The sequence below is a fragment of the Anoplopoma fimbria genome, chromosome 12 (genome assembly GCF_027596085.1).
Source record: "Anoplopoma fimbria isolate UVic2021 breed Golden Eagle Sablefish chromosome 12, Afim_UVic_2022, whole genome shotgun sequence".
In the NCBI taxonomy this organism is placed as follows: Eukaryota; Metazoa; Chordata; class Actinopteri; order Perciformes; family Anoplopomatidae; genus Anoplopoma; species Anoplopoma fimbria.
In genome coordinates this window covers 5,585,977-5,610,841 of record NC_072460.1, presented here as the reverse complement: position 1 = coordinate 5,610,841, position 24,865 = coordinate 5,585,977, and the positions used below count along the sequence as shown (strand labels likewise).

The following is a 24,865-nucleotide window of genomic DNA, read 5'->3' as shown; positions in this document are numbered from 1 at the left end:
AAATAATTATGTAATCTGGACCCTCTGTCTCATATTAAATAATTTTAACTCTAAATAAGTCTTAAATAGTTAATGTGAATAGTAAACAAATAGTAACATTTTTGTAAATCTTTATCTGAATCTTTTTATGAAATATGTATATATATATGCTCATCTACATACACACAGGCACATACAGAGATAAAATATGAATGAATAAGCACCTGCTAGCCTCTTTAGCTTGTTCTGGGCATCTCTCAGTAGTCCCTTTGCTTCATCTCTGAGGCTCTCTGCTCTTTTCTTGGCATCCTGCACAGCCTTGGCCTTTGTGTCAACCCGCTGCTGCACCTCATGGTATTTATCCGTCAGCTGGCCGTCTAGAATCTTAGCATCAAGACAGGAGAGGTTTTTCTTTAACAGCTCTGTACGCTTCTTATGAGGAAAAGTGCGCACGCACACACACACACCTGCTTGGCTTCGTTTGCCTTGTCTCGTGCCATGGTGGCTGTCTCTTCGGCTCGGGCTGCTGCCATGCTGTTGTTGGCCCGTTTGGTCTTCAGGGCAGTGATCTCCTGTCCCAGTGTGCCCAGGCGGTCCATGGCCTCATTCAGGTCCTTCTCACTGTTGGATGTTTCCGACTCAATCTGAGGAGAGAAGTCAAAATAATTTTCATCCAACTATAAATTATGATGGATCTATGAATTAAACCTGCATTAAAAGGTTTTTTTTGCCACTTGGGAACAGTAGAAAAAAAAAGCCGCAACACAACACTGACATGTTATCACCTTTAAAGTAAATGCTGGAACAGAATAATGTCTTTGGGTCTCCTATATTACTGCAGAGAGACATTCATACCAACAACTTGTCCGGCTCGGCTCACCAGATCATATGGCCTCTGAGCATGGCTACAGCACAAGATGTAACAAGGTTGCAGCCTTTGATCACACCATGCCCCCCGGCTCCAAGAACACATTTTCTTCATCCTTAGTTCAACAGCAGCAGTATCACTTTCTGTTAAGTGTCTGTCTCTCTCTGTTTCATGTATAATTGTACTGCTTAGACTGTTACTACTACATCCTTACTTTATCTCATTTGATTATCTGCTTAGCTTGCAGATTTGTATATATCTTCAGTTGTTTGTACTGTTATTGTCTGCATGTACTGTGTTTCTATTTTCAGGGCCCCAGAAGGAGTAACTAAACAATAAACAATATAAAACATTGACTGTTATTTTCTTGGGCTGGTGAACCCAATTTTTTGTAACAATAGTCCAACTTTAAATATATGCCTCTCCTGGCCAATCACTGAGTGACTGGCATTAATAAATAACCCCAATAACCTGTACAGATATGGTTATTTGTTGTATGCGGCATTCAAAATCTTACCTATTGCCCAGTTAACCACTATTACAGTTTAACATTTTTCTAGTTTTTTGGGGGGTTGGTTACCTGTGCCAGTCGGGCTTCAGTCTCCCCAATGTCCACCTTGGCTCTCGCGATGGCCTTCTCTGCTGATGTCTGTGCAGTCTTAGCACCCACCAGAGCCTGTTTCACTGTCTCTGCTGTGTTCTTCACCTCCTCAGCACTGTGCCTGAACAAAGACGAGAGGATGCATAAATATGTAATGCTCTTTGTTCGTTTGTTTTTAGTCTGACTCTTCTCAGATTACCTTGCCCTCTTGGCATCCAGCAGCAGCTGCTCTGCCTTGCGGACATCTTCCTGTGTCTGCTGCAAGATGGCGTCCACGTTGGAAAGGCTGCGAACGCGCTCCTTGATTTCATCAGCAAGATGTCTGATTTGGAGGGGCGAAGCGGGGATGGAGAGCTCCAACACGCGGTTTGCCACTGCCTCGATGCTGTCCGGGTCTGCACCTTCCTCTGAGAAATAAGAAGTAGGAGGGTTGAATCACAGGAAACATAACCATTCTACATGTTTTTGGTTTGGCTAAATGTAAATGTACAACATAGTATTATGTACAGATTGCACAGTCTGTCAGACTCACGAGTGAGGAAGTCTCTGATCTGTTTGATGAGGTCTCTCAGGTCATTGTTGGAGCGCTCCACTTTGTTCTTGGTGGCGGTGGCTTTGTCCAGAGCTGCTTGGGCTTTACCCTTGGCCTCCTCTGCCTTGGTCTTGGCATCTGCCACCTGAATGAAAGGCAGATATGATTATAGAGGACCCAAAAGGCTGGCAGTTACTAACAATTACTGTGGTTACTAAATGGCATTTTCCCAGAATTTTTTATGTTATAAACTACTTTCATTTTGGCTACGCCTGTACTCATTAAACATATCCGTAAGTAGGGTCTTAGAAATAATTCTATATCTAACTGGGAGCCAGTGCATGGAGTGTCTGCATGGTCATATTAGGGAGTGCATTACAGCAGACCACTCACAAGAAATAAAAGTGTGAATGATCTTTTCTGAATCTTACTTTGACATACATTTTCTAGTTTTCTAGATATGTTATTAAGATGATGATGTTATTAAGATGATGGTGATTAAATTATGATTGTGTTATCGCTTGAATGTGGCTACTGAAATGTAAAACTTCTTCGTTAGTTTGTAGTCCTCTTGAATCAAGGAAATCAGTAAGCGCCATCCTTCCTTTGTTTTAGTTTTTTTCTTTACTCAATTGAAGGACATCATGTTGTATCCAATTGTTTACTGTCTCAAGGCGAAGACATAGTGAGTCTATAGGACCGTAGTCGTTCAGTGAGAGTGCTAAATAAATCTGGGTGTCATGTGCATAGGGATGATAAGCACCCTTATAGTCTTTTTTTTTTCTTCTTAGTTATTATGCACCCACTTTCACTCAAACCTGTTTGGTCTGAGTGCACATACTTCCCAGAAAGCAGCTGCATTGCTTATTCAAAACAGACGTCTGAGTCTAAGAGCTCACTTCATTCTGAAAGCTTCATATTCACAACCCCACCCCATAAGAACTGCACACAGTGTCAAAAGTATAATTAAAAGAAATGATTGCAGGGAATTTCCCTTAAAGTGGATAAGAGAAGGGACATATAACACTTGCAAATTGGATTCAGCTCGAGTAGTGACAAGAGGAAAAAAAGCCATTTTGCCTCTTCCCCTGTATAATATTTGGCTCTAGAAATATGTTGGAACAAAAACCCAAACATCCATATGAGCCTAACAGATGTGATGTTATATCTGTCAAACAGCTGAACTCTGTACCTTGGTAAAGAGTCCCTCTACCTCTCCCATGGCTTTGTTCAGCTCCTTCTCTGCGTGTTTGGCTCTCTCCAGGGCGTTGTCAGCTACTGCTACAGCGCCGTTACAGTTTAGGCCTCCACAGTGACGGTTCCCTTCATCGTCGCGGCAACCCGCACCCCCACAAGGACTTTCCCCACAGGGGGCATCACCTGGGGCGCCGCAAACCTGTTGGGAAAATGTTAACATGTTCTTTTATTTGTGTTGGTCAAGACTAAAAGTGACTTTTTCCAATGTTTATCATATAAATTAATATATTACCCCATACAAATGTATCATTTCTGTGAAATTGTCACAAAAAGACAAACAAGTAGAAAGCCAGTGAGACAAATCTAAAACTAAAGTTACTTATCTGTTGTTTGTCATATAGAAAATAATCAATTTGAACAACCAACATCCTCATTTCTGTTTTCCATGAAATTAAGCAGTTGCTAAAATCAATCATGGAAAATATAACTAGCTTAATTGAGGAGCAGTTCCTTCCATCTCAGCCTTGGACTGTTGGACTGTCATGTCATGTTGAAGATAACTATACTGTGGCGTTCAATATAAAGTGGGCAGATCGAAAAGACGCAAAGAGATAGAGATACATTTTAATTCCAATGAACAATGAAAATAAATAATAAGAAAACATTTTTTAGTAGTAGATTTTCCTAAAAAACAATAGTGTAGACTGATATACACAAATAAACCCTGTCAATCATCACTTATGACCCATTAGAAGTGTGTGGCAGTGTCTTCTTTTTTCTATTCACTTAGCTGTGTTTGAGATATTTCTGGGGTTCAACCATAAAAACACAGCAACCGGGGGCCAGATCATAAGCAGACATCCAAGAGGAAGCTACCAAAGTGGCAGACATAGTGCAGAAAAATAGAAATATAGCGAGGAGAGACGCCAACTGCTGGGGAGCACCATAACCAGGGAGGAGGAACCAACTTTATGTGCTGTTTTTCACAATTTTACTGCTTCTGTAGTTACTTTTCTTTCTATATGTCTTTAAACATAAATACTGTCTCACTTTATCAGAGCCAACAGCTGCTTCAAATCATGAAGAATGTGATCAAACCTTATCATTGATCTTCTTCAAGTCCAGTCCCTGTGACCAGGTGTTGAGGTCTGAAAGCGCCCGCTTGTTAGCTGCATTTTTACGGTTGAAGTCGTCCTTCTTGGCGGTGATGAGGCGCTCGGTTCGGCGGCGGGTGTCTGCAGACTGGCTGACAGTGCTGGGCCTGGTGGTTGTCGATTCATTGGCACGGCGCTCTGCATCACGAGACTTGTTGTAGGAGGTACGGATGCTGTCGTACGCACCTGGACGAAACCACACTTCAGATTAATCTCACTGAGGCTGGAGTCAATTTGAGGATTATTAGGGATTTTAGATTCTAGACTCAAAGATTAAAAGTAGAAAAGGATTCAGGAATAATGATGCTGCATGTGAGGGATCCTGAGTAGGAAAAGAGTGTGGACAGTTAAAGCAGTCAGGAGCAGAACGTTTGAGGTAAGGCAGTGAATGGTTTAAAAATACATTGCCACTTGTTCTCACCTAGGAAGTTGGAGTTTTTCAGGATATCTAGTTGGCGGTGTAGCTGCTCTGAAGTGAGGTTTAGCTCTTTAGCTTCTCTCTCCAGAGCACTCAGCTCCTTGCTTGCCTCAGAGTTGCTGTCCTGGACGTTGGTTAGTTCTCCTTCCAGACGGTTCAGGGTGTCAGTGGTGTCACCGATCTGCTCTCTGCAAGGTAAAACAAGCAGTTGTTTTGGGATGTAAATTGTAATCCTGCTATGACTATAAATATACTGTCTAAGACAAATTGAATAAATCTGCTGATGGGTTTAAGAGAATTTTCTTGAATTTTCCTTTCAAAAACAGTTCCTAAATCAAGTATTGTTATCTTAACACTACACCTGGGTAACTCTTAAAATGCAGTGGCATGTACCAGCTGTACCTAAGCTCTTCAATAAGTTCCATTAGGGTAGCGACAGCTGCAGCAGTGGCGTTGCGTCCGTCGACAATTCCCCGAGCTTGTGCCAGTTTCTCCTCCAGATCCCTGAAGGCCTTCTCATAGGCCCCAGTAAGCCCAGTGGTCTGAATATCATGGGCCCGCTCTGCCAGAGTCTTGGTGCGCACTGCCAGGTCCTAGTAATGAGACGAAATTGTGAAGAGAAAGATTGTGGCTGACTCATAATCAGTTATTCAATATTTCACATTCGGCTTCTGCTGACTGAGGATTCAACCCCTTAAGCTCTTTTGCATGAAACTGCACCTGCACGATGCGATCCCAGTCCCCGAAGCACTTGTGACAGGGCTGACAGTTAGGGAACTGGCCAGAGAAGCCTCTGGCACACTGGTCACAGCGGACACCTGACACCCCCTGCTGGCAAACACAGTGGCCGGTCAACCTGTTGCACTGAGAGGTCTCGATGCCCCGCCAGTCACAGTCGCAAGCTAGAAAAAGAGAGAGAGAAAGGGAAGGAGGGAGGGTGAAGTGAATATGGAAAATCAGGACCTAGCTTGTTATGAGATAATCTCATTTGTTTACACGTGCGTATCTACGTTATTTGCATTTATTTGATTATGAGTACAAGGCTCTCAAACCACAGTGACTACGTCCACTTCATACATACAGTCTATGGTTATTAGCCTTTGTGCGGGTTAGCCGAAATGAGCTGAAGGTATTTTTGCACTGTGCTTTATGTATCTAACCTCTGCACTGTGTCCTGGGGTCTCCCCAGTAGTTCTCCTGACAGTCGGTGCAGGTCTTCCCGCCGAAGCCATCACGGCACTGACACTGCCCAGTAAACTGCACAGCAGAGAGAAGTGTGAATGAATGTGAACACACATCACATTTGTACAGCATCATGAGACGGGCTCATCTGAACATGTTCAGGCCCCAAGTGTGCCCTACCTCATTACATGAGGAGGTGACCGAGTTGTTGAGATCACAGCCGCAGGGTTCACAGTCTGTCCCGCTGGCCAGGTTCCAGTGGTTGGGGGCGCAGTGGTCACATGTCAGACCTATGACGTTTGGAAGACACTGGCACTGCCCTGTTGCTCGCTGGCACACACAGTCCTCACGCTCCATGCACTGGCCACGGTCAGTACCCAGGAAGTTACATGTGCACTCTGAGGGGCAAAAACAGTCACGCATCATCATGATATTGCTTTTCTTTATTACATTAAAACACAAGATTGTTTTTTAATGAACATGTCACTCACTCCTGCAGTTGCGTCGGGAAGCGTCGCCGAAATAGCTGCTCTTGCAGATGCCACAGCTGGGGCCCTCGGTGTTGTAAAGGCATTTCCGGCACTGTCCGGTCTGCCTGTCGCAAGACTCCATGTCTGACATGTCTATGTTGTTGTTGCACTGGCACGGCTGACAGCGCCCTCCAGGCTGAGAGGGGTTGCCATAATAACCCGGAGCGCATTCCTCACATCGGGCTCCTGCATTGGGAAAAAAAGGATAAAAGGAAAGAGAAGAGTTCAAATAAGAAAAGAGCGTGGCAGGAGATATGGTAATTGAGACTTTCATTTTTACTGAAATATATTTGCAATTAGAAAGGGTGAAGCGCTCTACAGGATTTCCCAAGCAATTTTTCAGGATGTATAAAAACAACAGGAAGCAGGAAACTACAGCAGCACAGTCAACAGGTAGTCTTCTTTTAACTAATCAAGAGGAGTGGACCCTCCTAGTTATTGCCTGGACTGCGACTGAAATGTTTTCAGTGGATACTTGTTTTGATAGACCTTCTTATTCTGACCCTTATGAACGTTATCATATTAGTACAGTACGCTACTAGAATTTAGTTCCAGTTTAGTGAATGCATCATCACTCAATGGGGTCGGGTTAGTTGAGAGTCTTTGTCATCACACAAGATTATGAAGCATATTACTAAACTTGATTACATAATAGACTAGAATATTACACAGCAGTCTTTTACATTCTTTGATTTTTCCATAATGGCTTCAAGAAACCCCCGACAGATGTAACCTCTAAGGACACATCCTGGTTTGCACAATAGTGTAACTACTAGAATTACTCCTCGCGGTTGTATGCCTCCGCCAACCAGTCAAGTTGCAGGTTACATCCATTTCTGTTCAAAATGTAGACATTTGTGTCATAATTAGCACATGAATTCTCGAGAGACAGCCAAAAACATGTTTTCAAATCATTTCATCAATGAGTTGAGAGTATTGAGTTTATCAGCTAAAATATCTGTGAGCTTTTCAGGTCCACTTCTTCTCTCTTCCTGTACTTATAAAAGTCATTAAACTGTCCTGCTTAATCTAACAGACAGGTCATAGTTATACAGTGAGCATCCGATGGTCAGTAGCCTTCTCTGTTGTGCATTATCAGAAAAGCCTGGCTGGTTAAAAAAAAAGAAAACAGAAAAAGCATCAGCCTATCCTGGCTGTATGGCCATAGAGATGGAGTGTACTTAAGTCGTGCCCACACCGGAGGGGAAAATAAATCTTCGCTCTCCATTGACTTTGTATCGCGTGAAGGTGCCTGTCACTTTGTCTGCTAGAAAACAACAGAAACATGCCTGGTGGGAAGCACTACCAACAGGGTAAAGAACCCAAAACAAAGTTGAGGCATCAGTAGGAAGAATGGGAAAACTGGGTAACTATCTTTTCTGAAAGTTAGGCTAAAGCATTTTAACAGTATGCAAATTGTTGATTAGTCAGAAAGAAATGCAGTATTATGTTTGCAAGTGCCTTGGCTAACACACAGCTAAAATAAATGTGGCATCAACTGTATTTTCAAAGTATTCACAGTGTGACTCTCTGTCTCTATACTATTGTATTATTTCAGCTCATATTTTGGAAATGACTGTGCAACCACTTCCCAAACTATTTTCATACACAGATGAACATGACCAGTTTAAACACAAGAGACAGAAGCTAACCCAGACTCAGAATAAAGCAACACGTTTGTATAAACACTCTCTCCTTTTTATCTTGAAGGGTCATTTTTTATGATTGGGAAACCACACTTTTGACACAATCACTGAAATATAATGATTCTGGGCCAGGTCCTTGTATTAGAAACATTTACACAGACTTTGTTCAAATCTTGTTTAAAAAAATATTTTACCTCTTATAATATTCTTTTATTATAATTTTAGGGACACTTATTTGTTCCTACAGTGTCGTTTAAAACATGGGCAGCAACAGAAAAGCCATGGAAAGGGTTTGACATTATTCTTTGAGCCAGGTCTCACACATGGGCAGGAGTGCACTGTGGCACAGCACCGTTGATGGGAAGGGTACTGAAGCCATGCATGGTGAAGTGGAGTGTTGGTGTAAAATAAAGGAGGAGGACTGGAAGGGACCGGGGTCAACCACCATTACTCACGCTTAAAAATGGTCGCCCCAGAGCGTTTAACAATCCCTGTGCCAGTAAAACAGGGGAAGAAGGAAATTACAGGTTACCATTCACCATAGACAACTGACAAACATTGTTCTCTCCTCATTTGAGCTAAATCCTTTCCTTTGTCACTTAAGGAAAAAACATGGATTTGTATTACTAACAGAGCTGCTCTGGAGGAGGAGAACCTCAGTGGTTGACACAAGAAGTCAATAACGATGGACTCTGCTTGGCTCACTTGATAATAGGTATGAATATCCGTGGTCCCCAGTGGGTCACTCCTTGTGTTTCTGATGACCCCCCTGACCTTTCCTCCAGCATCACCATCAGGCCAAACATTTCCCTTTGAACAACCTTTTGTTCCATGGAAAACAAGAGTCTAGAGTCATGCTAGCAACTCTGTGCAGCTGCATCTAGAAACAGAAGTGCTTTGAGCTAAATGCCAATGTCAACATGCTAACATGGAAACTATGACAATGCTAACATGCTGATGTTTAGGAGATTTCATGTTTAACGTGTTTGCTATCTTTGTTTTTCATTTTCTAATTAGCACCAAACACAAGTAAAGCTGTAGTTTGCAATATCAGTCGCACCGCCGTTTTAATGCACTGGCTTACAACGATGACATAAAAGGCTTGGGAGGAATGTTTGTTTTAATTTAATTGTAAGCATTTGCATATGTTTCTGTGTGAGAGAAAGATGGATATTGGCCTACAGTGAGCTGGCCTCTACCTTTAGTATACCTTTTGTATATGTGTCCTTCACTGAGGATTGATTATACAATGATTTGTTTTTTATTACTTGTTTCTTGGTGCCAAAATATAAAATTAAACTGCAGTCACGAGTGATTGTCAATGTATTATTGTATGCAAATTAAGCGTAGCTGATGTTTGTGCAGGCTGTACAGGACAATAGTTAAGTTGGGTGCTTGCAACGCATTTAGGTCAAAGCACCGCTGTGCCCGAGTCCAGAGCCACTAGCCACTAGAGACTCTAAATCTTGGTTTAAGGTTCATCTATACTGTAACATCAGCTCCTCTTTGGACAAAACTCCAGTTAGCTACAAACATGAATAATGATGCACTGAAACTTCGTGAGATGAAATATTACTATTCAGTTTCTCTAAGTAAGGTATAAGGTATCTTACAGCTCAAAGTGATCCTCTGAGGTGCATTTGACTTGATAAAATACATCACAACACATAATAGCACCACAGACGAGGTTTGCAGTGATGTTTGAAAACTCAAACACTGACACAAAGTGCTATACAGTTCAGGTGTGCAACAGTTTCAACAGGTTTGCACACCATCACTCGTGCTATAGAAATTGAACCACCCGCACACACACATCTGGACTCGCGATGATGTCATTGGCATCACTTGCTGAGGATGAGGAGGAGACACGGAGCACAAAGCAAGGACTGATGGGACAGAAAGTACAAAAGAAGAAATATACATGCACATTAGGCTACAAGCAGCGTCTTAGTTTTACCTGTGTAGCCCTGGTTACAGTTGCAGATAATTTGTCTGTTACGGTTGTCCTGGTAACAAGACGCAGCAAAGTGGCGTCCGCTGTTGGGGCCGTCTGGACAGGGGCATGGGCGACACTGAGCACTGGATGCTTTGCCCAAAATTGGGTTACCATAGTAACCATTGGCACACCTACAGGAATAACAAAGTCGAAAAATCCTGTGAACTGTTACCTGCAGCAACAAAGAATAAGTATGCATATATAAATATATATATATATACCAATTTCAGTTGTCATATTCATATCATGAATCATTCTTTGTACTTTTTTTGTCTTTTAATCATCCCTTTCTTTATCCCTATCCTATCCTATTCTATGCTTGATTTGAACCTGATCTCATGCAGCGTGGTAACCTCCACAGCGAAACATCACCTGTCACACTTGTCTCCTCCTGTGTTGTCCCTGCAGCTGACGCAGGCTCCGGTCCTCTGGTCGCACTGGTCTGCGTGTCCGTTACACTGGCAGGGTCGGCAGCTGGGGAAGCCCCAGTGACCCGCCTGGCATCCGTCGCAGCGCTGACCAAACGCTCCTGGACGGCACTGGCACTGACCGGTTAACTTGTCGCAAAGTCGGGTAACAGAGCCTTCCAAGCTGCAACCGCAGGCTGGACCGAGGGAGAAAAAGGACAAGGAGAAGTGTTCAGGAAGGGGGATGATAGGAATAAGTGGAGAGGAGAGGAGAAGGAATCATAGAGAGAAGGGGAAAAGAGGGTTTGGGAAGTTAAAGGGGCTTCTGATTTGTTTGTGCACTGAGAGGCACTAGAGGGCGCTAGCAGCATAGCATGTCATTTATCAAAGGCACTACACATAAAGTTTGACTTTCTCTGCAGGCCTTTGTCACTATAACCAAATAGAATAAAATAACACAATGCGAATTGTTGTATTGTGTGAGATCCAAGAGCTTCAATTGAACTTTTCCAGTGTAACTGCTTTATTAGCTGTTGCAGCGTCTGCACCTTAAAGCCCTACTAAGCACTTCCTAGCAAAGTTTAAACATTATATGGAAAAAATCCAACTGGATTAGGGGTGTAAAATATAAACCATATCCTCCATAAATAGGTCTGCTCTTCTATGAAAAGAAAAGAGTTTCTCACCTATGCAGCCTGAGGGTCCAAAGCCGTAAGTTCCCGGAGCACACTGGTCACAGCGTCGACCAATCACATTGGGCCTGCACTGACATTGGCCCCCGCGGACGTCACACATGGAGCTGATGGACCCCTGAGGATCGCAATTACAAGCTGTTGGAGGACAGAGAAGAAACAGGCATGAGGTCACCGAACCCTTATATATGGGAACAGCATATTGCATTCTGGGAACAAAAGCTGAAGTCAGGCTAATGTTACTATGCATACGTTTTTAAAGTCACCCAAATATGTAACTCTTGAACTTTGCGTAAGGAAAAAGTGAAGTAGACAATAAGTTGAGAAAAATCTAAATACATTTTTACCAATTAGGAAATTCCACACTTCAAAATGTTTAATTAATAACGTTAACTTCACTGCTCCCAACAATGAGGCTGTTTTCTTTTCCTCCACAGGGAATTCAGAGGTCAGGGTAAAGGTCATGTAACCTACTGCATTGTAAACATCATTAAAACAAGGCACAATGAGGCATTTTTCACTCACCCAGAGCCCCGTCATTTACGATGGCCGACATGCTGGTGATTAGTTTGGCACAGGTGTCACTCATCAGTGGGCGTGTTACACTCTTCGCCGCCTCATGGCAGCGGTATCGCTCATAAGTCTGCTTCCTGTTGTTGGAGGCTGGGTCGCCTGCGTTGAACATGTCCATAGAGGAATGGCGTGGCATCAAGGCAATCTGGTGCAGAGAATGGGGATTTATGAGAAGGAGAGGGAGGGAGATGTTTGTGCATGGAATTAATAGAGCAACTTCTTCATGAGTCAGATTATTATTATTATTAAAAAGGGCCAAAAAATTAAATATTTCTCACAGAGTCAACAAGGAGGACAGCGTTGGCCGCTCCGTTGAGGATACTGTTGGCGTCCTGATAGCGTTTGAACTCAAAGCGGAGGGTGTAGGTCACACCTCTCTCCAGACACACAGCTTTAGGAGGGACCACAAACCTGGAGCAAACACAGTCAGCAGCACACAGTAAATATCAGCGATAGTGTATGTGTGACTGTTTGTGTCTGAGTGTGTGTGTGTGTGTGTGTGTGTGTGAGTGTGTGTGTGTGTGTGTGTGTGTGTGTGTGTGTGTGAGTGTGTTTGAGCCACAGACCTGGCTCCAGCCGGCAGGGAGACAGTGAGTCTGTCATCATCCGGGATGGTGTTTCCACAGGGGCTGCTTGTCGGAATCGGCCCTGGACGGATTACTGTTATTCGCACCTCCTCCCAGTCTCGTGGCATCTGGGTATAGAGAGTGTCAATAGTGTTTTTTGGTTAATATGCAGTCAAAAGCATAGTCACGATGAGTTTTATAAAAGGGGAGAATGACAGTCACAAAGTAAGGGCTTCCTAGATGAAGGGAAGTCAATCACAAATGCTTTGGAAAATGATTACAATGTAAATTAAACCTGGACAAAGGGCTGAAACACGCAAAGCCACCAACACGTTTCTTTACTTTTATAGTAAGTGGACATTCGTCAGTACAGGGAAGGCTGCACAGTGCTGCTTATTCGCTTTCTTGTCAAAGTAAAGATCAATACCACTTTCTATAACCGTCAAATATGAAGCTAGAGTCAGGAGACTCAGAGTTAGATTAGCATAAAGATTGGAAACAGAAAGCCAGGTTCTCTCTGAATCTGCCAACCAGCAACTCTCAATCCCTAATTAACACAATTACATATTGTCACATTATATCTACGCAACCCGGAGTAAATATACTGTGAGAAGATGTGCGGAACTATTTCCTGGCTGGTCGCAGTGACTTTCTGGAGTTGTCTGTGAGTTTGTCAAGAAATAGAAGCCCCAATAAAAGATATGACAGTGGTATCAATTGGCCTCATTCACCAACTGTTCTTAAAAATAAATTAAGAACAAACTTAAGAAGACATTGGTGAATTAGGCCCAGTCTTCTCATTAGAAGCTCAGGAAGAGAGAGAGCTTTAAGGTATTTATTCTGGTCTTAGCAGTGTACTACAAGCAGAGGTTATAAATTCAAAGACCTGTGTCTCATAGCGGATGAGCAGGTCATATTCCATGGAGTAGGGGACGTTACTGATGAGGAACTCCAGGGTGCCGCCCTCAGGTACCCGAGCGAATCCGATGCCCGTCCATGTGGCAGGGCGACCCGGCTGGTGCTCCCTGGTCTCCAATGTACAGCCCTGGGAATATACACATGTATTCAGATGTTTTCCTAAATATAGTTCCATAGTAAAGCCACAGAATGACTTAACAATAATTAAATGTGTGCTGATGAAGAATAATTGTGCGCTCACCTGCCCCATTTTGGCGAACTCAGCCTCATGCAGGAAGTGATCCAGAGCCATGAAGAAATATCTGGACTCCACCTGCGTACACTGGCGCCCTGTCATGTGACTGCGGCAGCGACACTGACCGCTCTCCATGGAGCAGCTACAGAGGAGACATAAATAGCTTTGTTATTTCACAGCTACAGTTGATATTATATGGCTTGGATGCCATTGTTGGGTGCTTTTAGCTAAATGCTGACATCATCATGCTCACAATGACAACGCAAACTATTTTTACCATGTTCACCATTTTAGCACAGCATGTTTTATGGTTAACAAATGTATTGAACATTTTAAAATGATGAGCTGGTTGCTAGAGAGGAAAATATCTAAATTTTATCCTTTACTTTGTTATTGAAATCTAAACAGTTTATTTGCAATTAAGAAATATATGATTGTTCTTTTATTTAAATAATTTCTTTGAGCAAAACATTTTTGGGGCATTAGTAGTTTAATGATGTATTATAAGCCGCTTAGAGCTTATGTTAGGAAGTTAAACAGGTCATAATTAATTCTTTAATATCTATTTTATATTGCTGTGAAAACATCTCCTTCATACAACTGTGTTTATTCAAGTCTCTCACCAAAAACAACATTTTACAAGATTACACATGTGTTAATGTCCAAAAAAACGTTCAGAAATAAGAGACCAAAGATCGATCGGCGCATCTCTAGGGTGTTGGGGAAAACGTTAAAGAATGAAGCAAATGTCCATCCAAAACCTGAAATGTCAACCTCATGGGGGCGCTAGAGGAAAAGTCAGGGGATCAACAAAGTCAGTAGGCTTCATCCTCTGGGTACCATTAATATCTGTATAAAATTCCACAACAATTGATCTTACAGTTGCTGAGATATTTCAGTCTGGACCAAAGTGCTTGACTGGGTGACTATACAAATCAAAAAAAGTGACAAATGTGAATGTTCCATTACCATCGGGGGACTTAGTGTATGATGTTTGAATGGAGGATATCAACCTCTACTGGCACAGAAATGGAATCCACTAATGAATTGATATGACAACAGCTGTAAAATGATTGTTCCCAGGGTAAAGATGGAGGCTAATGAATCTGAGCGCACACACAAAGCTTATGCTGCTATTATGGAGTATTATCATCTCATCTGTATCAGCCTCATACTTCATTAGTGACCTGTGACTCGGGATTAAAGCTACAGCGTCACTCACTGGTTGTCCAGGGCTCCTCCGATATCACACTCGCAGCCTCGGCAGCCGTTCAGGTCGTGGCTCAGAGCCCAGTGTTCTGGCTAGAAGCACAGAAGGACAGACAGAGGGCAGAGTGACTGACGGACAGAAACAGAGGAGGACAGAGCAGCACACAACAGACAGACAGCTGAACGTCTGGCTCCAGACAAGATGCATCACCCACCGTGATATTACAGAGTGAGAGGGGAACTCCAGGGCGGTTTGACTGTCAGAAGTCTGTCTAATCCAATAAAACACATTCATAGCTCTGGGGCATACTATAACTGCTCCATTCTTTTTACATTTACACTGTGAGATGTTCAGATCTTTCAAAAAGAGCTGACTTGGTAATGTGACTACTGGATATTTTTGCAGTCAGCAATTTGACATTTTATTTTATGTATGTTTTGGCTGAGGTATTTGTAATTTGCTAAATGTTGTGGTTTCTCCCTTAATGGTCACCATGTATCTACATCAATCCCGTTCAAGTTTGTGGACAAAACTTTATCATTCATCCAGTAACACCAGTCTGTGGTCTGGTTGTTTTACTACAAGCCTCTTAGCCTTGACAGCTATTTGGAAAGCTAACAAAAGAAACTCTGAGGCATGACATTATGAGGTTAATGTCATTATAATGACATTAATGTGCTTTGGCGAGGCGGCTTCTTTTGTGTGTGAGCGGGTACTTATACTGATATTTTTTTTTTTGTTTCAAATGCACTCTCAGCACAGTGACAGGAAGATCCTTTCTGGAGGATTTCTTATCCAATGTTAACATTACACTCTTGCTACTAAAATGAGGCTCCACAGGGCTCATCTCATCAAGAGACAGGATCAACTTTCGGACCAGGTCCAGGCCCTGACCATTTTAGGCCTGCTGTAACCCACACCAACTGGACAAGCATCAAATCCCCTGGCTAAATGTAGACACAGGGCCCAGGCAGGAGCTCACATTCCTGCCTACACTATTCCTGGCTGAGTAGCTTTGGGACAAGAGGATGAATCATAACAGGAAGCTGATCACCAACTAATAACTTGGTATTCTGGGCAGAGGGAGTGGAAGGGAGAACAAAGAAAATCAGTAGAACTAATTAAGAAGTGAAAAGGAAAATAAAGAGAAGGAAATATAAAGTCATGGAGTAAAATGTAAGGGAATGAGATTCAACGCTTAAAAATGTAATTGTATCATGTTAAGGGTCAAACATAGGACGATAAAGTGACAGAAGTGGTCTATAACACTAAGAGACAAAAGGATGAGACAGTGTTATCCAGGGGTAAGGAAAAAAAGTCAGCAAGGGAAATATAAAATATATCTGAAGTTATTTTTGTAAACCGTCACATTACCACCAACAGGGCTTGTTGACAGGAACACAGAGTGAGTGGTAGGGAGTGAAAGAGAAAAAGACAGATATAGATATTTTCCTTTCAAGCCAACATTTTTGTTTATGCACTGTCTTACCAAACACTGGTCACAGCTGCGTCCAGTGACGAGACGCTTGCAGAAGCAGTCTCCGCTGACTGGGTCACACTGGGAGCTGCCTGACACTGTTCCCCTGTTGTCACACCGGCAGGCTGGTGGCACACAGTGGAGGGCAAAATGAATGAGGTTTCTCAAAGATAGATTATTAGTTACTGTAGAGCGCTGACAAGCAGGGTATTTTAAATTGAAAAACAAACTACCACCACTGTCAAAAAAAATCCTAAATCAGTTTATTTGTGGACTTGATGGTCAGATCGATTATAATAAAGCCTAGTGGGCAAAGGAAACTGTTCCCATTCCTCTACAACACCTCTTTTACATTGTTTGTGTGATTAACTAAAATCGAAAAGACAAAAAAAAAGTATTTCTGTTCAGTCACAGAATCCAGATAGGAGAGTAGAGTTGCTTTCAACTTCATGAGCACTGGAGAGTCATCTTTTGACTTTTCTTGCTCAGTGTTTTGCCCCATCCTCTTTGGCTCCTCTCATTTTTTATATAGCTTTATTAGCTAAATTATTTATCATATAGCATCAGGTCTCTATAACTCATAAAGTAGATGGTTATAGGGTTAGAGCTGCATTAATACAAACAATGTACACAGCATTTTTTTGTATGATAGTATTACTGTGAAGAGGATGATATATTTGTATTTGTTGGATGACGATTTATTTAAATGCATCCAAAATGACGTGTGTATATATATATATTTTTTTTAATGTTTGAATTGAATTGAGACTGTACTCACGTTGGCAGCCCTGAGGGTTGTCGGCGCTCAGGCCAAAGAAGCCAGTCTTACACTTGTCACAGCGCGGCCCCTCCACATTGGCTTTGCAGCGGCACTGACCTCCCATCATGCCGAGGGAGGGGTCGGTGTGGGTGTCGCACATCCCTCCGTTCAGAGAGCCATCCGGGTCGCAGTCGCAAGCTACGGGAGACACGGGTGCCAGGTGAGTTTCTTTTGGGGTTGGGGTTTATGGTACGTTGCAGTGTGACTATCATATTCCATATTCCATACTGTTTTTCATAAATGGTTGCCAACATTTAGTAGACCTAGCCTCAGGGGCAAGTACTGCAGTACATTTCAACATGCAATTGAAGCCAAACTTGGGAAATGTGCACAATTTGATGGCATGTCACCTATAGGTGGTACTACAGTACAAATATAAGTTTAGTTAATATTAGTTTAGAAGAGTAGTTTGACATTTGAAGAAAATTCTCATTGGCTTTCTGCTGAAAAGTTAGATTGACTAATCTGTGCCAAAACCACAGTGTACAAACACACACTCACCTATGCAGACTCGTGGGTCTCTGATGTCCTTGATAGGGTCTTTGTAGTAGAAGGGTTTGCACATCTCACAGTTGCGTCCCATGGTGTTGTGCTCACAGTCGTCACAAACTCCTCCGCTGAGGTTGCCCATGGCCAAATACACCGCCATGTCAAAGTGGCACTGGCTCGAATGGCTGTTACAGTTGCACTCTAGAAAACGAGACGTGCATTTCAGACAAATTAGTCATTGCTGACGCGTTGCTATTCAGTAGTTTGTTTTTTTTACTTTCACCAAGTGTTTGCTATCCACAGGCATTTCCTTCCTCCTCTGTACTCACTCTTGCAGGCGTTGGTGCTGCGTCCCTCGGCTGGTCTCCAGGGCAGGTCGTTGTGGAAGTCGTCACACCGCTCGCAGTTCAAACCTTTGGTATTGTGGTTGCACACACACCTGCCGTGAACCTTGAAAGGAAACGGGAGGGGGAGTTGAAGCAATCGTATATGGGTAGAGGAATCAAATGCTTTACAATTATGAGAGCAAATTATAGGAGGAAGAGTGCTAATTAAACGTCTGTACTATAACTGAAGCCTCAACACTCACCATTCCTTCTATGTCGTCCCTGATGCCGTCGATGGGGGCGCACTCCGCGGCGTGGCCATAGCAGAAGCAGTTTCCGCGTACGACGAGCTCGTACATGGCGTAGTAGTACTTCTCTTTGATTTCAGCTCTGGGGTCCAGCAAGTTGTCTCCCAGTGTGTGAAGCTTGGTGAAGTTCACTCTCAAGTTGGTGATCTTCAGCTGGTCTGTTGGAGAGAGGACATGAAGAGAATATGTGAGGGGTTAATGTATTCATAATAAGGCTCTGTTCTTTAGTTGAGTTCTCTGTTATATGAAGACTGGTTGTCTGATGATGGATGGTGTGACACAAGTAAGGTAAGCTATACGATGAAGGACATAAGCTTAAAAAAAAAAAATGCTAAAAAAAAACAAATACTAACAAAAACGAGTCAAGGCAGGAGGAGTGTGTAGCAAAGCATGATGGGTGAACAACGGCTAATGATCTGGATGGTCAGAGGATTAGTTAGTCCTCTGAGTTTCAAGTCAATTTGTGGATACTGTGAACGGGGGTTGAACACGTCATCAAACCGATGACATGTAGAGCTATTTCCATCATATGGGCAACTCCATCCTTATGTGCAAATTGTTTTGATATTGGTATTAGCTAAAACTTTAATGTTCATGTTTGGTTATTGAGGATTAGCTCTCCAGCAGTATCCTTGTTGCTTCTTAAATGGTTAGAGAGCCACTTCTAAAAATGTCACTGTACAACTATTTGCTATAAATAGTCAATTCTAGGTGTCTATGGCTGAACTGAGCAGTGTCTCCATACTTTAAAGCCAAATGTCCTCATTCAACTGACACCATCCAAATGTAATTTGTACAATTTAAGTACATTTCCAAGCAGGGGAAAAAAATCCCAAAATAAAAGTGGAATGTGGTGTTGAAATGGTTCTAGACACATCCTGCCTCTTTATCCTCTCAAACTATTTGAAGAGAGATCCTATTAGAGAGAAAGATAACTCATCTCCGTAGAGGTTTGTCTGTCTTTTCACCCTGTCAATCTGCCGGAACAGCCGTGGTCAGAACATCCTCCGCTGTTACAGTCTGGGTTGGGGTTGATAAATGATATCGGAAATTTTAGTTTTAAACTTGTATCACCGTCCTTATCAACATGATGAATATTATTATAAGGCTTATGAAGATTTATAATTTCACACCAGAGCAGCTGCAGCCTGCGTTGAGTCCTCTTTACAAGCTCAAAAAAGGACATAACATCCAGCTCTCTGAATTTCCTGTCATTTTTCAAATCCTGCTGGAGCTGAAGCGGCAGCGCTTCAATAAGATGGATGAAATGTTTTATGGGAGGCTTTATTTTCGTCCATGCTCTGACCCTGCCCCGCTGACTTTATCTGCAGTAATAGAATCCCTCTCTGACAGACAAGAGCTAATCCCTCCAGCTCCACTAACACACCGTCTCCTTCTCCTCTCTCCAGATGGGCAACTTTAGCCAACAGCAGTTCCTGTTCGCAGTACACCCACGGATGTACAGACAACCATCACCGGATAACTTACTGGTTTAAATACCAAGTTTGGGGAAATGCTGGTGGTAAGATACAAAGAATAGTTTTGTAACACAGAGAATCAGTCGGACAGAAGATGATTCTTCACGACTCTTTGCTCTCAACACAGCCTCCTAAACATGCTGCCTGTGAGGCTGTATATTATCCCCAAAAGGCTCTACCAGACAAATGCTTTAGTTTATTGATGGCTGAGGTAAAAGTCAGGGCTATGATTTTAGTTAAGGTCCACCAATCAAAAAGGAAGAACATGTACAGAGAATTGATGCAGAATGAAATAAAAAAGCAAGCCAGCAGGAATAGATTCATTGTGTTAAAAACAGCAGACAGTAAATATGGATTGCTCAGCTGTGAGGAGGTCAGGGGTCTCCATGTGGGCCGGTTGCAGTGAGATATTAAACAACAAGAACAAGACAACCTCTGCTGCTGCATTGGAGAGCGAGCTCGGGTTTCTGGGAAGAGCTCTCATGTCCTGCCAGTCTAAACACGAGGGCTAGGACAGTGAGGCTGTGTGGGAGAGGAACAGCTGCTTTTCACATCTCTACAGGTCTTCCACTCAGCGGGCCATGTTTCACGCCCCAGAGAGAGGGGCTGTTACAGTCCGTAACGTGTCATAGCTGGATCACCGCACCTAATTGTGTCGGCCCAAGTCTGATATGTGATGACAAATGTGATTATAGCTCGTAAAGGGAAAGGATGACAAGCTTGCACACTTGACCCGTCTGGTTCGTTTGAAACAAACTCAGGTCCGTTTGTGAGGTTGGTACGGTTGATGTGAAAGGAGTCTGTTGAACCCTGGTGCGGACCAAACAACAAACAAGACCGCTCGGAAAGGTGAGTCTCGGTCCGTTCTAAGTGGACTCTGATGTGGTTCTGATTTTGAGAGCACACAAGCCAAACCACAGGATTATATGGCAGCAGATTTGTGATTTTAGCACAATTTCAAAATCTAAAACAACTAATAAATCCATCTGCTGATTGTGAAATCTGTTCAAGATGCGATCTGTTGATCTGTATATACACAGATCAGCTATATAACCTATTTAGGCAAATCAACATATGTGTACTTCAGGGCAGGTATTTTCCATAATTTATAGGTGACAAGCTGATGAAACTGCTGTGTTTGTGTCTGACTTAGTGTACATTTTTTCATTTCCATAAGTTTTTCCATACATTTAAGTTTTTGTATTGAAAGTATAATTATTCTGGAGCTATTGTGCTTCTTTTTCTTTTTTTCCTAAAGATAATAATTGTGGAAAGGGCATCCTAGCCTCGAGCCTCTGGGTGGGCTTTTCTCATGGAAGCGGTTGACTGGCACCTGAGGGCCGCCGTTGCTAGGAGACATGCTGTCAACGTCCGGTCCAGATGGGGGTACAGCACAAGATTAGACTGTTAAAATGTACAGGAGCAGGAAGCCATGTAACCTCAACACCTGGTGCATTACTTAATGGTATGGATTAAAGTACCCTCATTGTCTGTCTGAACCAAGGCCTACATATTATTATTATCATTTTGACCAAATAAGTACACAGGATTTATATTCTGATTCCTCAACAAACTTTAACTTTAACTATTTCTTTATGTAGTATTTCATATATTATGGCTTGTTTACTGTCATTGTTAGTGTTATGTATTTTATGACATATTTGTCATATAAGCTTATTGTTTCCAACATGTGCTGTACTTCAGTTGGTTGTCGAGCTTTTATAACCCCTTACATAAAAGAGCCTTCTGAGTGAAAATCAACATTAACACACTAACATGGCTCCTATAAAACATTTCGGTGATTATTAATGTTATACACAATCAAAATGCTGATGAAAATATGAGCGTGACTTACTCTGGATGCTCGGGCTGTATGGATCCTCAATCCTGATAGCTGGCTCCAACACTCTGTAGATGATCTAGACCAAGACACACATATTATGCACACACATTACATATTTGAACTATCTGAAACTTGAAACAGCAATAAAATAAGCAGCAACATATGCAGCATGAGTCAGACTTTGTACTGTAGCTGGCCTATCCAATGATTTTTCTCATTCTTTGAAAAAGCATTGATTACAAAAAGAGAATTAATCCTTGGGATCATTTGTGTGGCAACGGCCATCAGAAAGTTTAGCTCCCAAAAAATTTAAACACTTTACTTTTACAACAAAAAACACTTATTCTGAAATTATACAACTTATGTGTCAAATTTGTATTTTATCCTCTAAAATATAATACGTTCTAATGTTTATCTTGATCTACTTATTTGACTCTTCCTATTCTTTAAACCAATCGCTCACCTCTCCCTCCGTTGACGGTTCAATGTCAGAGTAACGCGACTCACAGATGACATCATTAATGTTACGCAATGGTCCCTGGGAGACTCCGGGAAAGGTTGTAGCGCAGTCATGGGAAAAGTAGCGGTAGATCTGCCAGGTGCGACCGAAATCTGCAGAGTGTTCGATCAGCATGGCCGCCGGACGGAAGGTCTGCAAGAGAAGAATGTAGTTGACAAAAATGAAGCAATGTATTTGCTTGCACGATACAAATGGAGCTCTGAGTCACTTTTTCTTTCAGCTACGTGGGGGTCCAGTTTTCTCCTACCTTGAAGGTCATAATCAGGTGAGTGAAATGAAACTCTGCTTCCAGATCCAGCTGGATAAAGACATCCGACTTTCCTGGGAGAGAAAGTGACAGAGAGAAAGATGTTTACATAATGCATACATTTAACTTTACAGCTGACGACCGTCACTTAGATTGCATTGATCATTTATAAACTGCTTGCACTCTGACAGATGGATGACAGAGAATAATGGCTGGGGGCAGTAAGTGAAGTAGCGACCGTGCTTTTGGCTTGAGGAATGGCATCTTGACAGGAAAAGGCGTTCAGTCTTGGCAGGAGAAATGTAGAGAGCATGTCGGAAAGGCCCACGCACTTCCTTAGGACCACTTTCACTCTCCTGGGTCATGAATAACGTACAGCACAGAGCCAAGAGGACTTTTCCATTCTAATACTAAAACATATTATGTGGCACCACAAGACTTTTGTGTTTTACAACTAGACACTCAAGATAACTTTTAAAGATAACTTTTAAAGCTAGGATAGAAATTCTCTTTAGCTCCCGACAGAAATCAATCAATAAAACAAATTAAAATCTGGTATATGTGGCTGTCACAGGACTCTAATAAGCGCTCGTCCAAACATTTATTTTGGCCCAAATAATAAGAATGGCTGCTAGCTTGACAGCTGTAAGTATTAACATTAGCCAAGATTGTTTTTATGTTCATTATGAACATCAAGTCGGCAACATTCTCCAATGTTGCCGACTTGATTTGGCAACTTTTGTCGCAACACTGGGCTGGGTTATTTGGCTGGATAGTGTACTCTTGCTGGTTTCTCTGATGTTGCCTACCAAGCTTAAAACTGGTGATTTGAAGACAAACCCATGGCACAGCTTTGTAATACACACATGCAAAAGGAAAAATATATTTGACGCCTACTCAGTTACATGTTTTGCAAAAACGCATGTGACTACACACATTCATGTATCCTGGGGAATCACCTTTTTAACATTCATAACTCCCAGGTAATGACAGTGTGAATGTGTGTGGTGTGGAACACAGTTCTTCCCTGAGGCATGTTGGAGAGCTGGAGAGTATTAGGAAGCGAAGGGCTCAAATAACTATAATGTAAAATGTGTTGTTCGTTGAAATTAACCCTCGGTTATCCGGTAACTATTTTCTTTCGAGCGAACTACATCCGCCAACCGTATCACCGCCCAGAAGGAAGCGTGCCTCACTCATGGACAAAAGGCTTATAGCTTACCGATACTGCTAGCTCACCTAGCACCACTGAGCTATGCGTGAATAGATGTACACTTCCTTCTGCGCTGTGATACCCTTGGCAGTAGAAAGAAAATAGTTCCTACGTGAAACTACTTACAGCAAGGTCTGTGGATTATCTTGAGTAACTGGGTCATGATTTCTAGAAAGAGACATTAAGGTTGAGTTTTTCTAATGTTTTTTTGGGGCACTTTGAGCACCTCAAACCGAGTGACATGTGGTTCCATTATATTGGAGAGAAGGCCGACATCTCTACGGCTGATATCTCCAACACTCGGCAACTCATACCAAAATAGACTGATAAATAGCACTACAGGTAAGAGGACAAATTATTATTTGTTTGAATTTTGGGGTCCCTTTAAAAGGATAGGCATTACACTTTTAGATCATTTCTTTAAAGGGTTTAGATAAGCAGTGGTTGAATTTGACCAAACTAGAACAACAAATACACACAAACATTGACACAAAAATCCTCAATCTTCAACCACAAATCAAAAGCTGACAAAGCACAGGAATAGATGGAAAAGAAAGAGGAGGAGGGGTGTGACACAGCTACGGCGGATGGGAAAAGAGAGGGAGAGAGGACATTTCAAAGGGTGAATCTTAAGTCTTGCTGACAGAGAAGTTTGTTGTGCAAGTCATTTGTAATGGAAAAGACCCTTCTTGCGGTGCCTCATAATGCCTGCATTTATGCACGCAATCCCATGAAATTGTAATTTCAATTAATAAGTCCTAACAATCAAACATCTGTTATACATATCAAATGGACGTACTGTGTGACCACCACCATCGTGGACATGCCACAGAGATGGCATGGAAAAGCAGTAGCAACCAGGAGTAAAAATAGCCAGAATACTTCCTGTCCCTCTTCTTCTTCTGTTTCTCTCTCTTCTATTCTGGGTCTGACGCTGCTGCACAGTGCTGTCATCAACAGCACTCTGTTACAGAGACATGGCTCACACACAGCTGAAATAAGCCTTCACAGTGTTCATTGTCACTGTGAGTGGAAATACACCGGTTCCCTCTCCCTGTCCTTGCTACTGTCTCTCATTTAGTCTGGAATACTCCCCCCAACTTTCTCTTGCATCTTGCCATCAGAGCTAGTACTTTTCTCCTTACCCTGTCATGCCCCTTTCTCTCTCTCTGTTGAGATGCCAGAGCAGGGCCAACTCTGTTATTAGGCCCATCTGTAGCTGGTCAGAGGGTGTGTTTGTGTGTGTGTGTGTGTGTGTGTGAGTGTGCAAATGCAATACTGCTTTTAAAATTCTCCATAGCTACCACTTTCTTAATGCTAGTGGTGTCAGTGAACTTTTAGGATCTTATTCCTTTTCCAATTATTTTCCTCGTTTTAATTGAATTATTTCTGCTTCAAAATATCCACTATCTCATTTTTTAAATATCCCTTCATTTTCTC

General features: G+C 42.3%; 1 protein-coding gene across 1 annotated transcript in view; it reads right to left on the bottom strand.

Annotated features, from left to right (window-relative positions):
- The window catches only part of lamb2 (laminin, beta 2 (laminin S)), a 43,327-nt gene that overhangs the window by 2,338 nt on the left and 16,124 nt on the right, over window positions 1–24,865 (bottom strand). The window contains exons 5-34 of the mRNA XM_054608740.1: window positions 22,213–22,286; window positions 21,909–22,097; window positions 21,458–21,521; window positions 18,080–18,282; window positions 17,820–17,940; window positions 17,503–17,691; window positions 16,960–17,139; window positions 16,194–16,306; window positions 14,717–14,796; window positions 13,501–13,636; window positions 13,228–13,386; window positions 12,342–12,469; window positions 12,054–12,186; window positions 11,728–11,920; window positions 11,197–11,340; window positions 10,476–10,707; window positions 10,065–10,234; window positions 6,423–6,647; window positions 6,112–6,329; window positions 5,910–6,006; window positions 5,470–5,651; window positions 5,152–5,342; window positions 4,753–4,937; window positions 4,276–4,517; window positions 3,173–3,376; window positions 1,981–2,125; window positions 1,648–1,855; window positions 1,428–1,569; window positions 447–623; window positions 204–363 (exon numbers count right to left, since the gene is read on the bottom strand). Coding sequence (XP_054464715.1) covers window positions 204–363; window positions 447–623; window positions 1,428–1,569; window positions 1,648–1,855; window positions 1,981–2,125; window positions 3,173–3,376; window positions 4,276–4,517; window positions 4,753–4,937; window positions 5,152–5,342; window positions 5,470–5,651; window positions 5,910–6,006; window positions 6,112–6,329; window positions 6,423–6,647; window positions 10,065–10,234; window positions 10,476–10,707; window positions 11,197–11,340; window positions 11,728–11,920; window positions 12,054–12,186; window positions 12,342–12,469; window positions 13,228–13,386; window positions 13,501–13,636; window positions 14,717–14,796; window positions 16,194–16,306; window positions 16,960–17,139; window positions 17,503–17,691; window positions 17,820–17,940; window positions 18,080–18,282; window positions 21,458–21,521; window positions 21,909–22,097; window positions 22,213–22,286 — 4,884 coding nt within the window. The remainder of the gene's footprint in view (window positions 1–203; window positions 364–446; window positions 624–1,427; window positions 1,570–1,647; window positions 1,856–1,980; window positions 2,126–3,172; window positions 3,377–4,275; window positions 4,518–4,752; window positions 4,938–5,151; window positions 5,343–5,469; window positions 5,652–5,909; window positions 6,007–6,111; window positions 6,330–6,422; window positions 6,648–10,064; window positions 10,235–10,475; window positions 10,708–11,196; window positions 11,341–11,727; window positions 11,921–12,053; window positions 12,187–12,341; window positions 12,470–13,227; window positions 13,387–13,500; window positions 13,637–14,716; window positions 14,797–16,193; window positions 16,307–16,959; window positions 17,140–17,502; window positions 17,692–17,819; window positions 17,941–18,079; window positions 18,283–21,457; window positions 21,522–21,908; window positions 22,098–22,212; window positions 22,287–24,865) is intronic.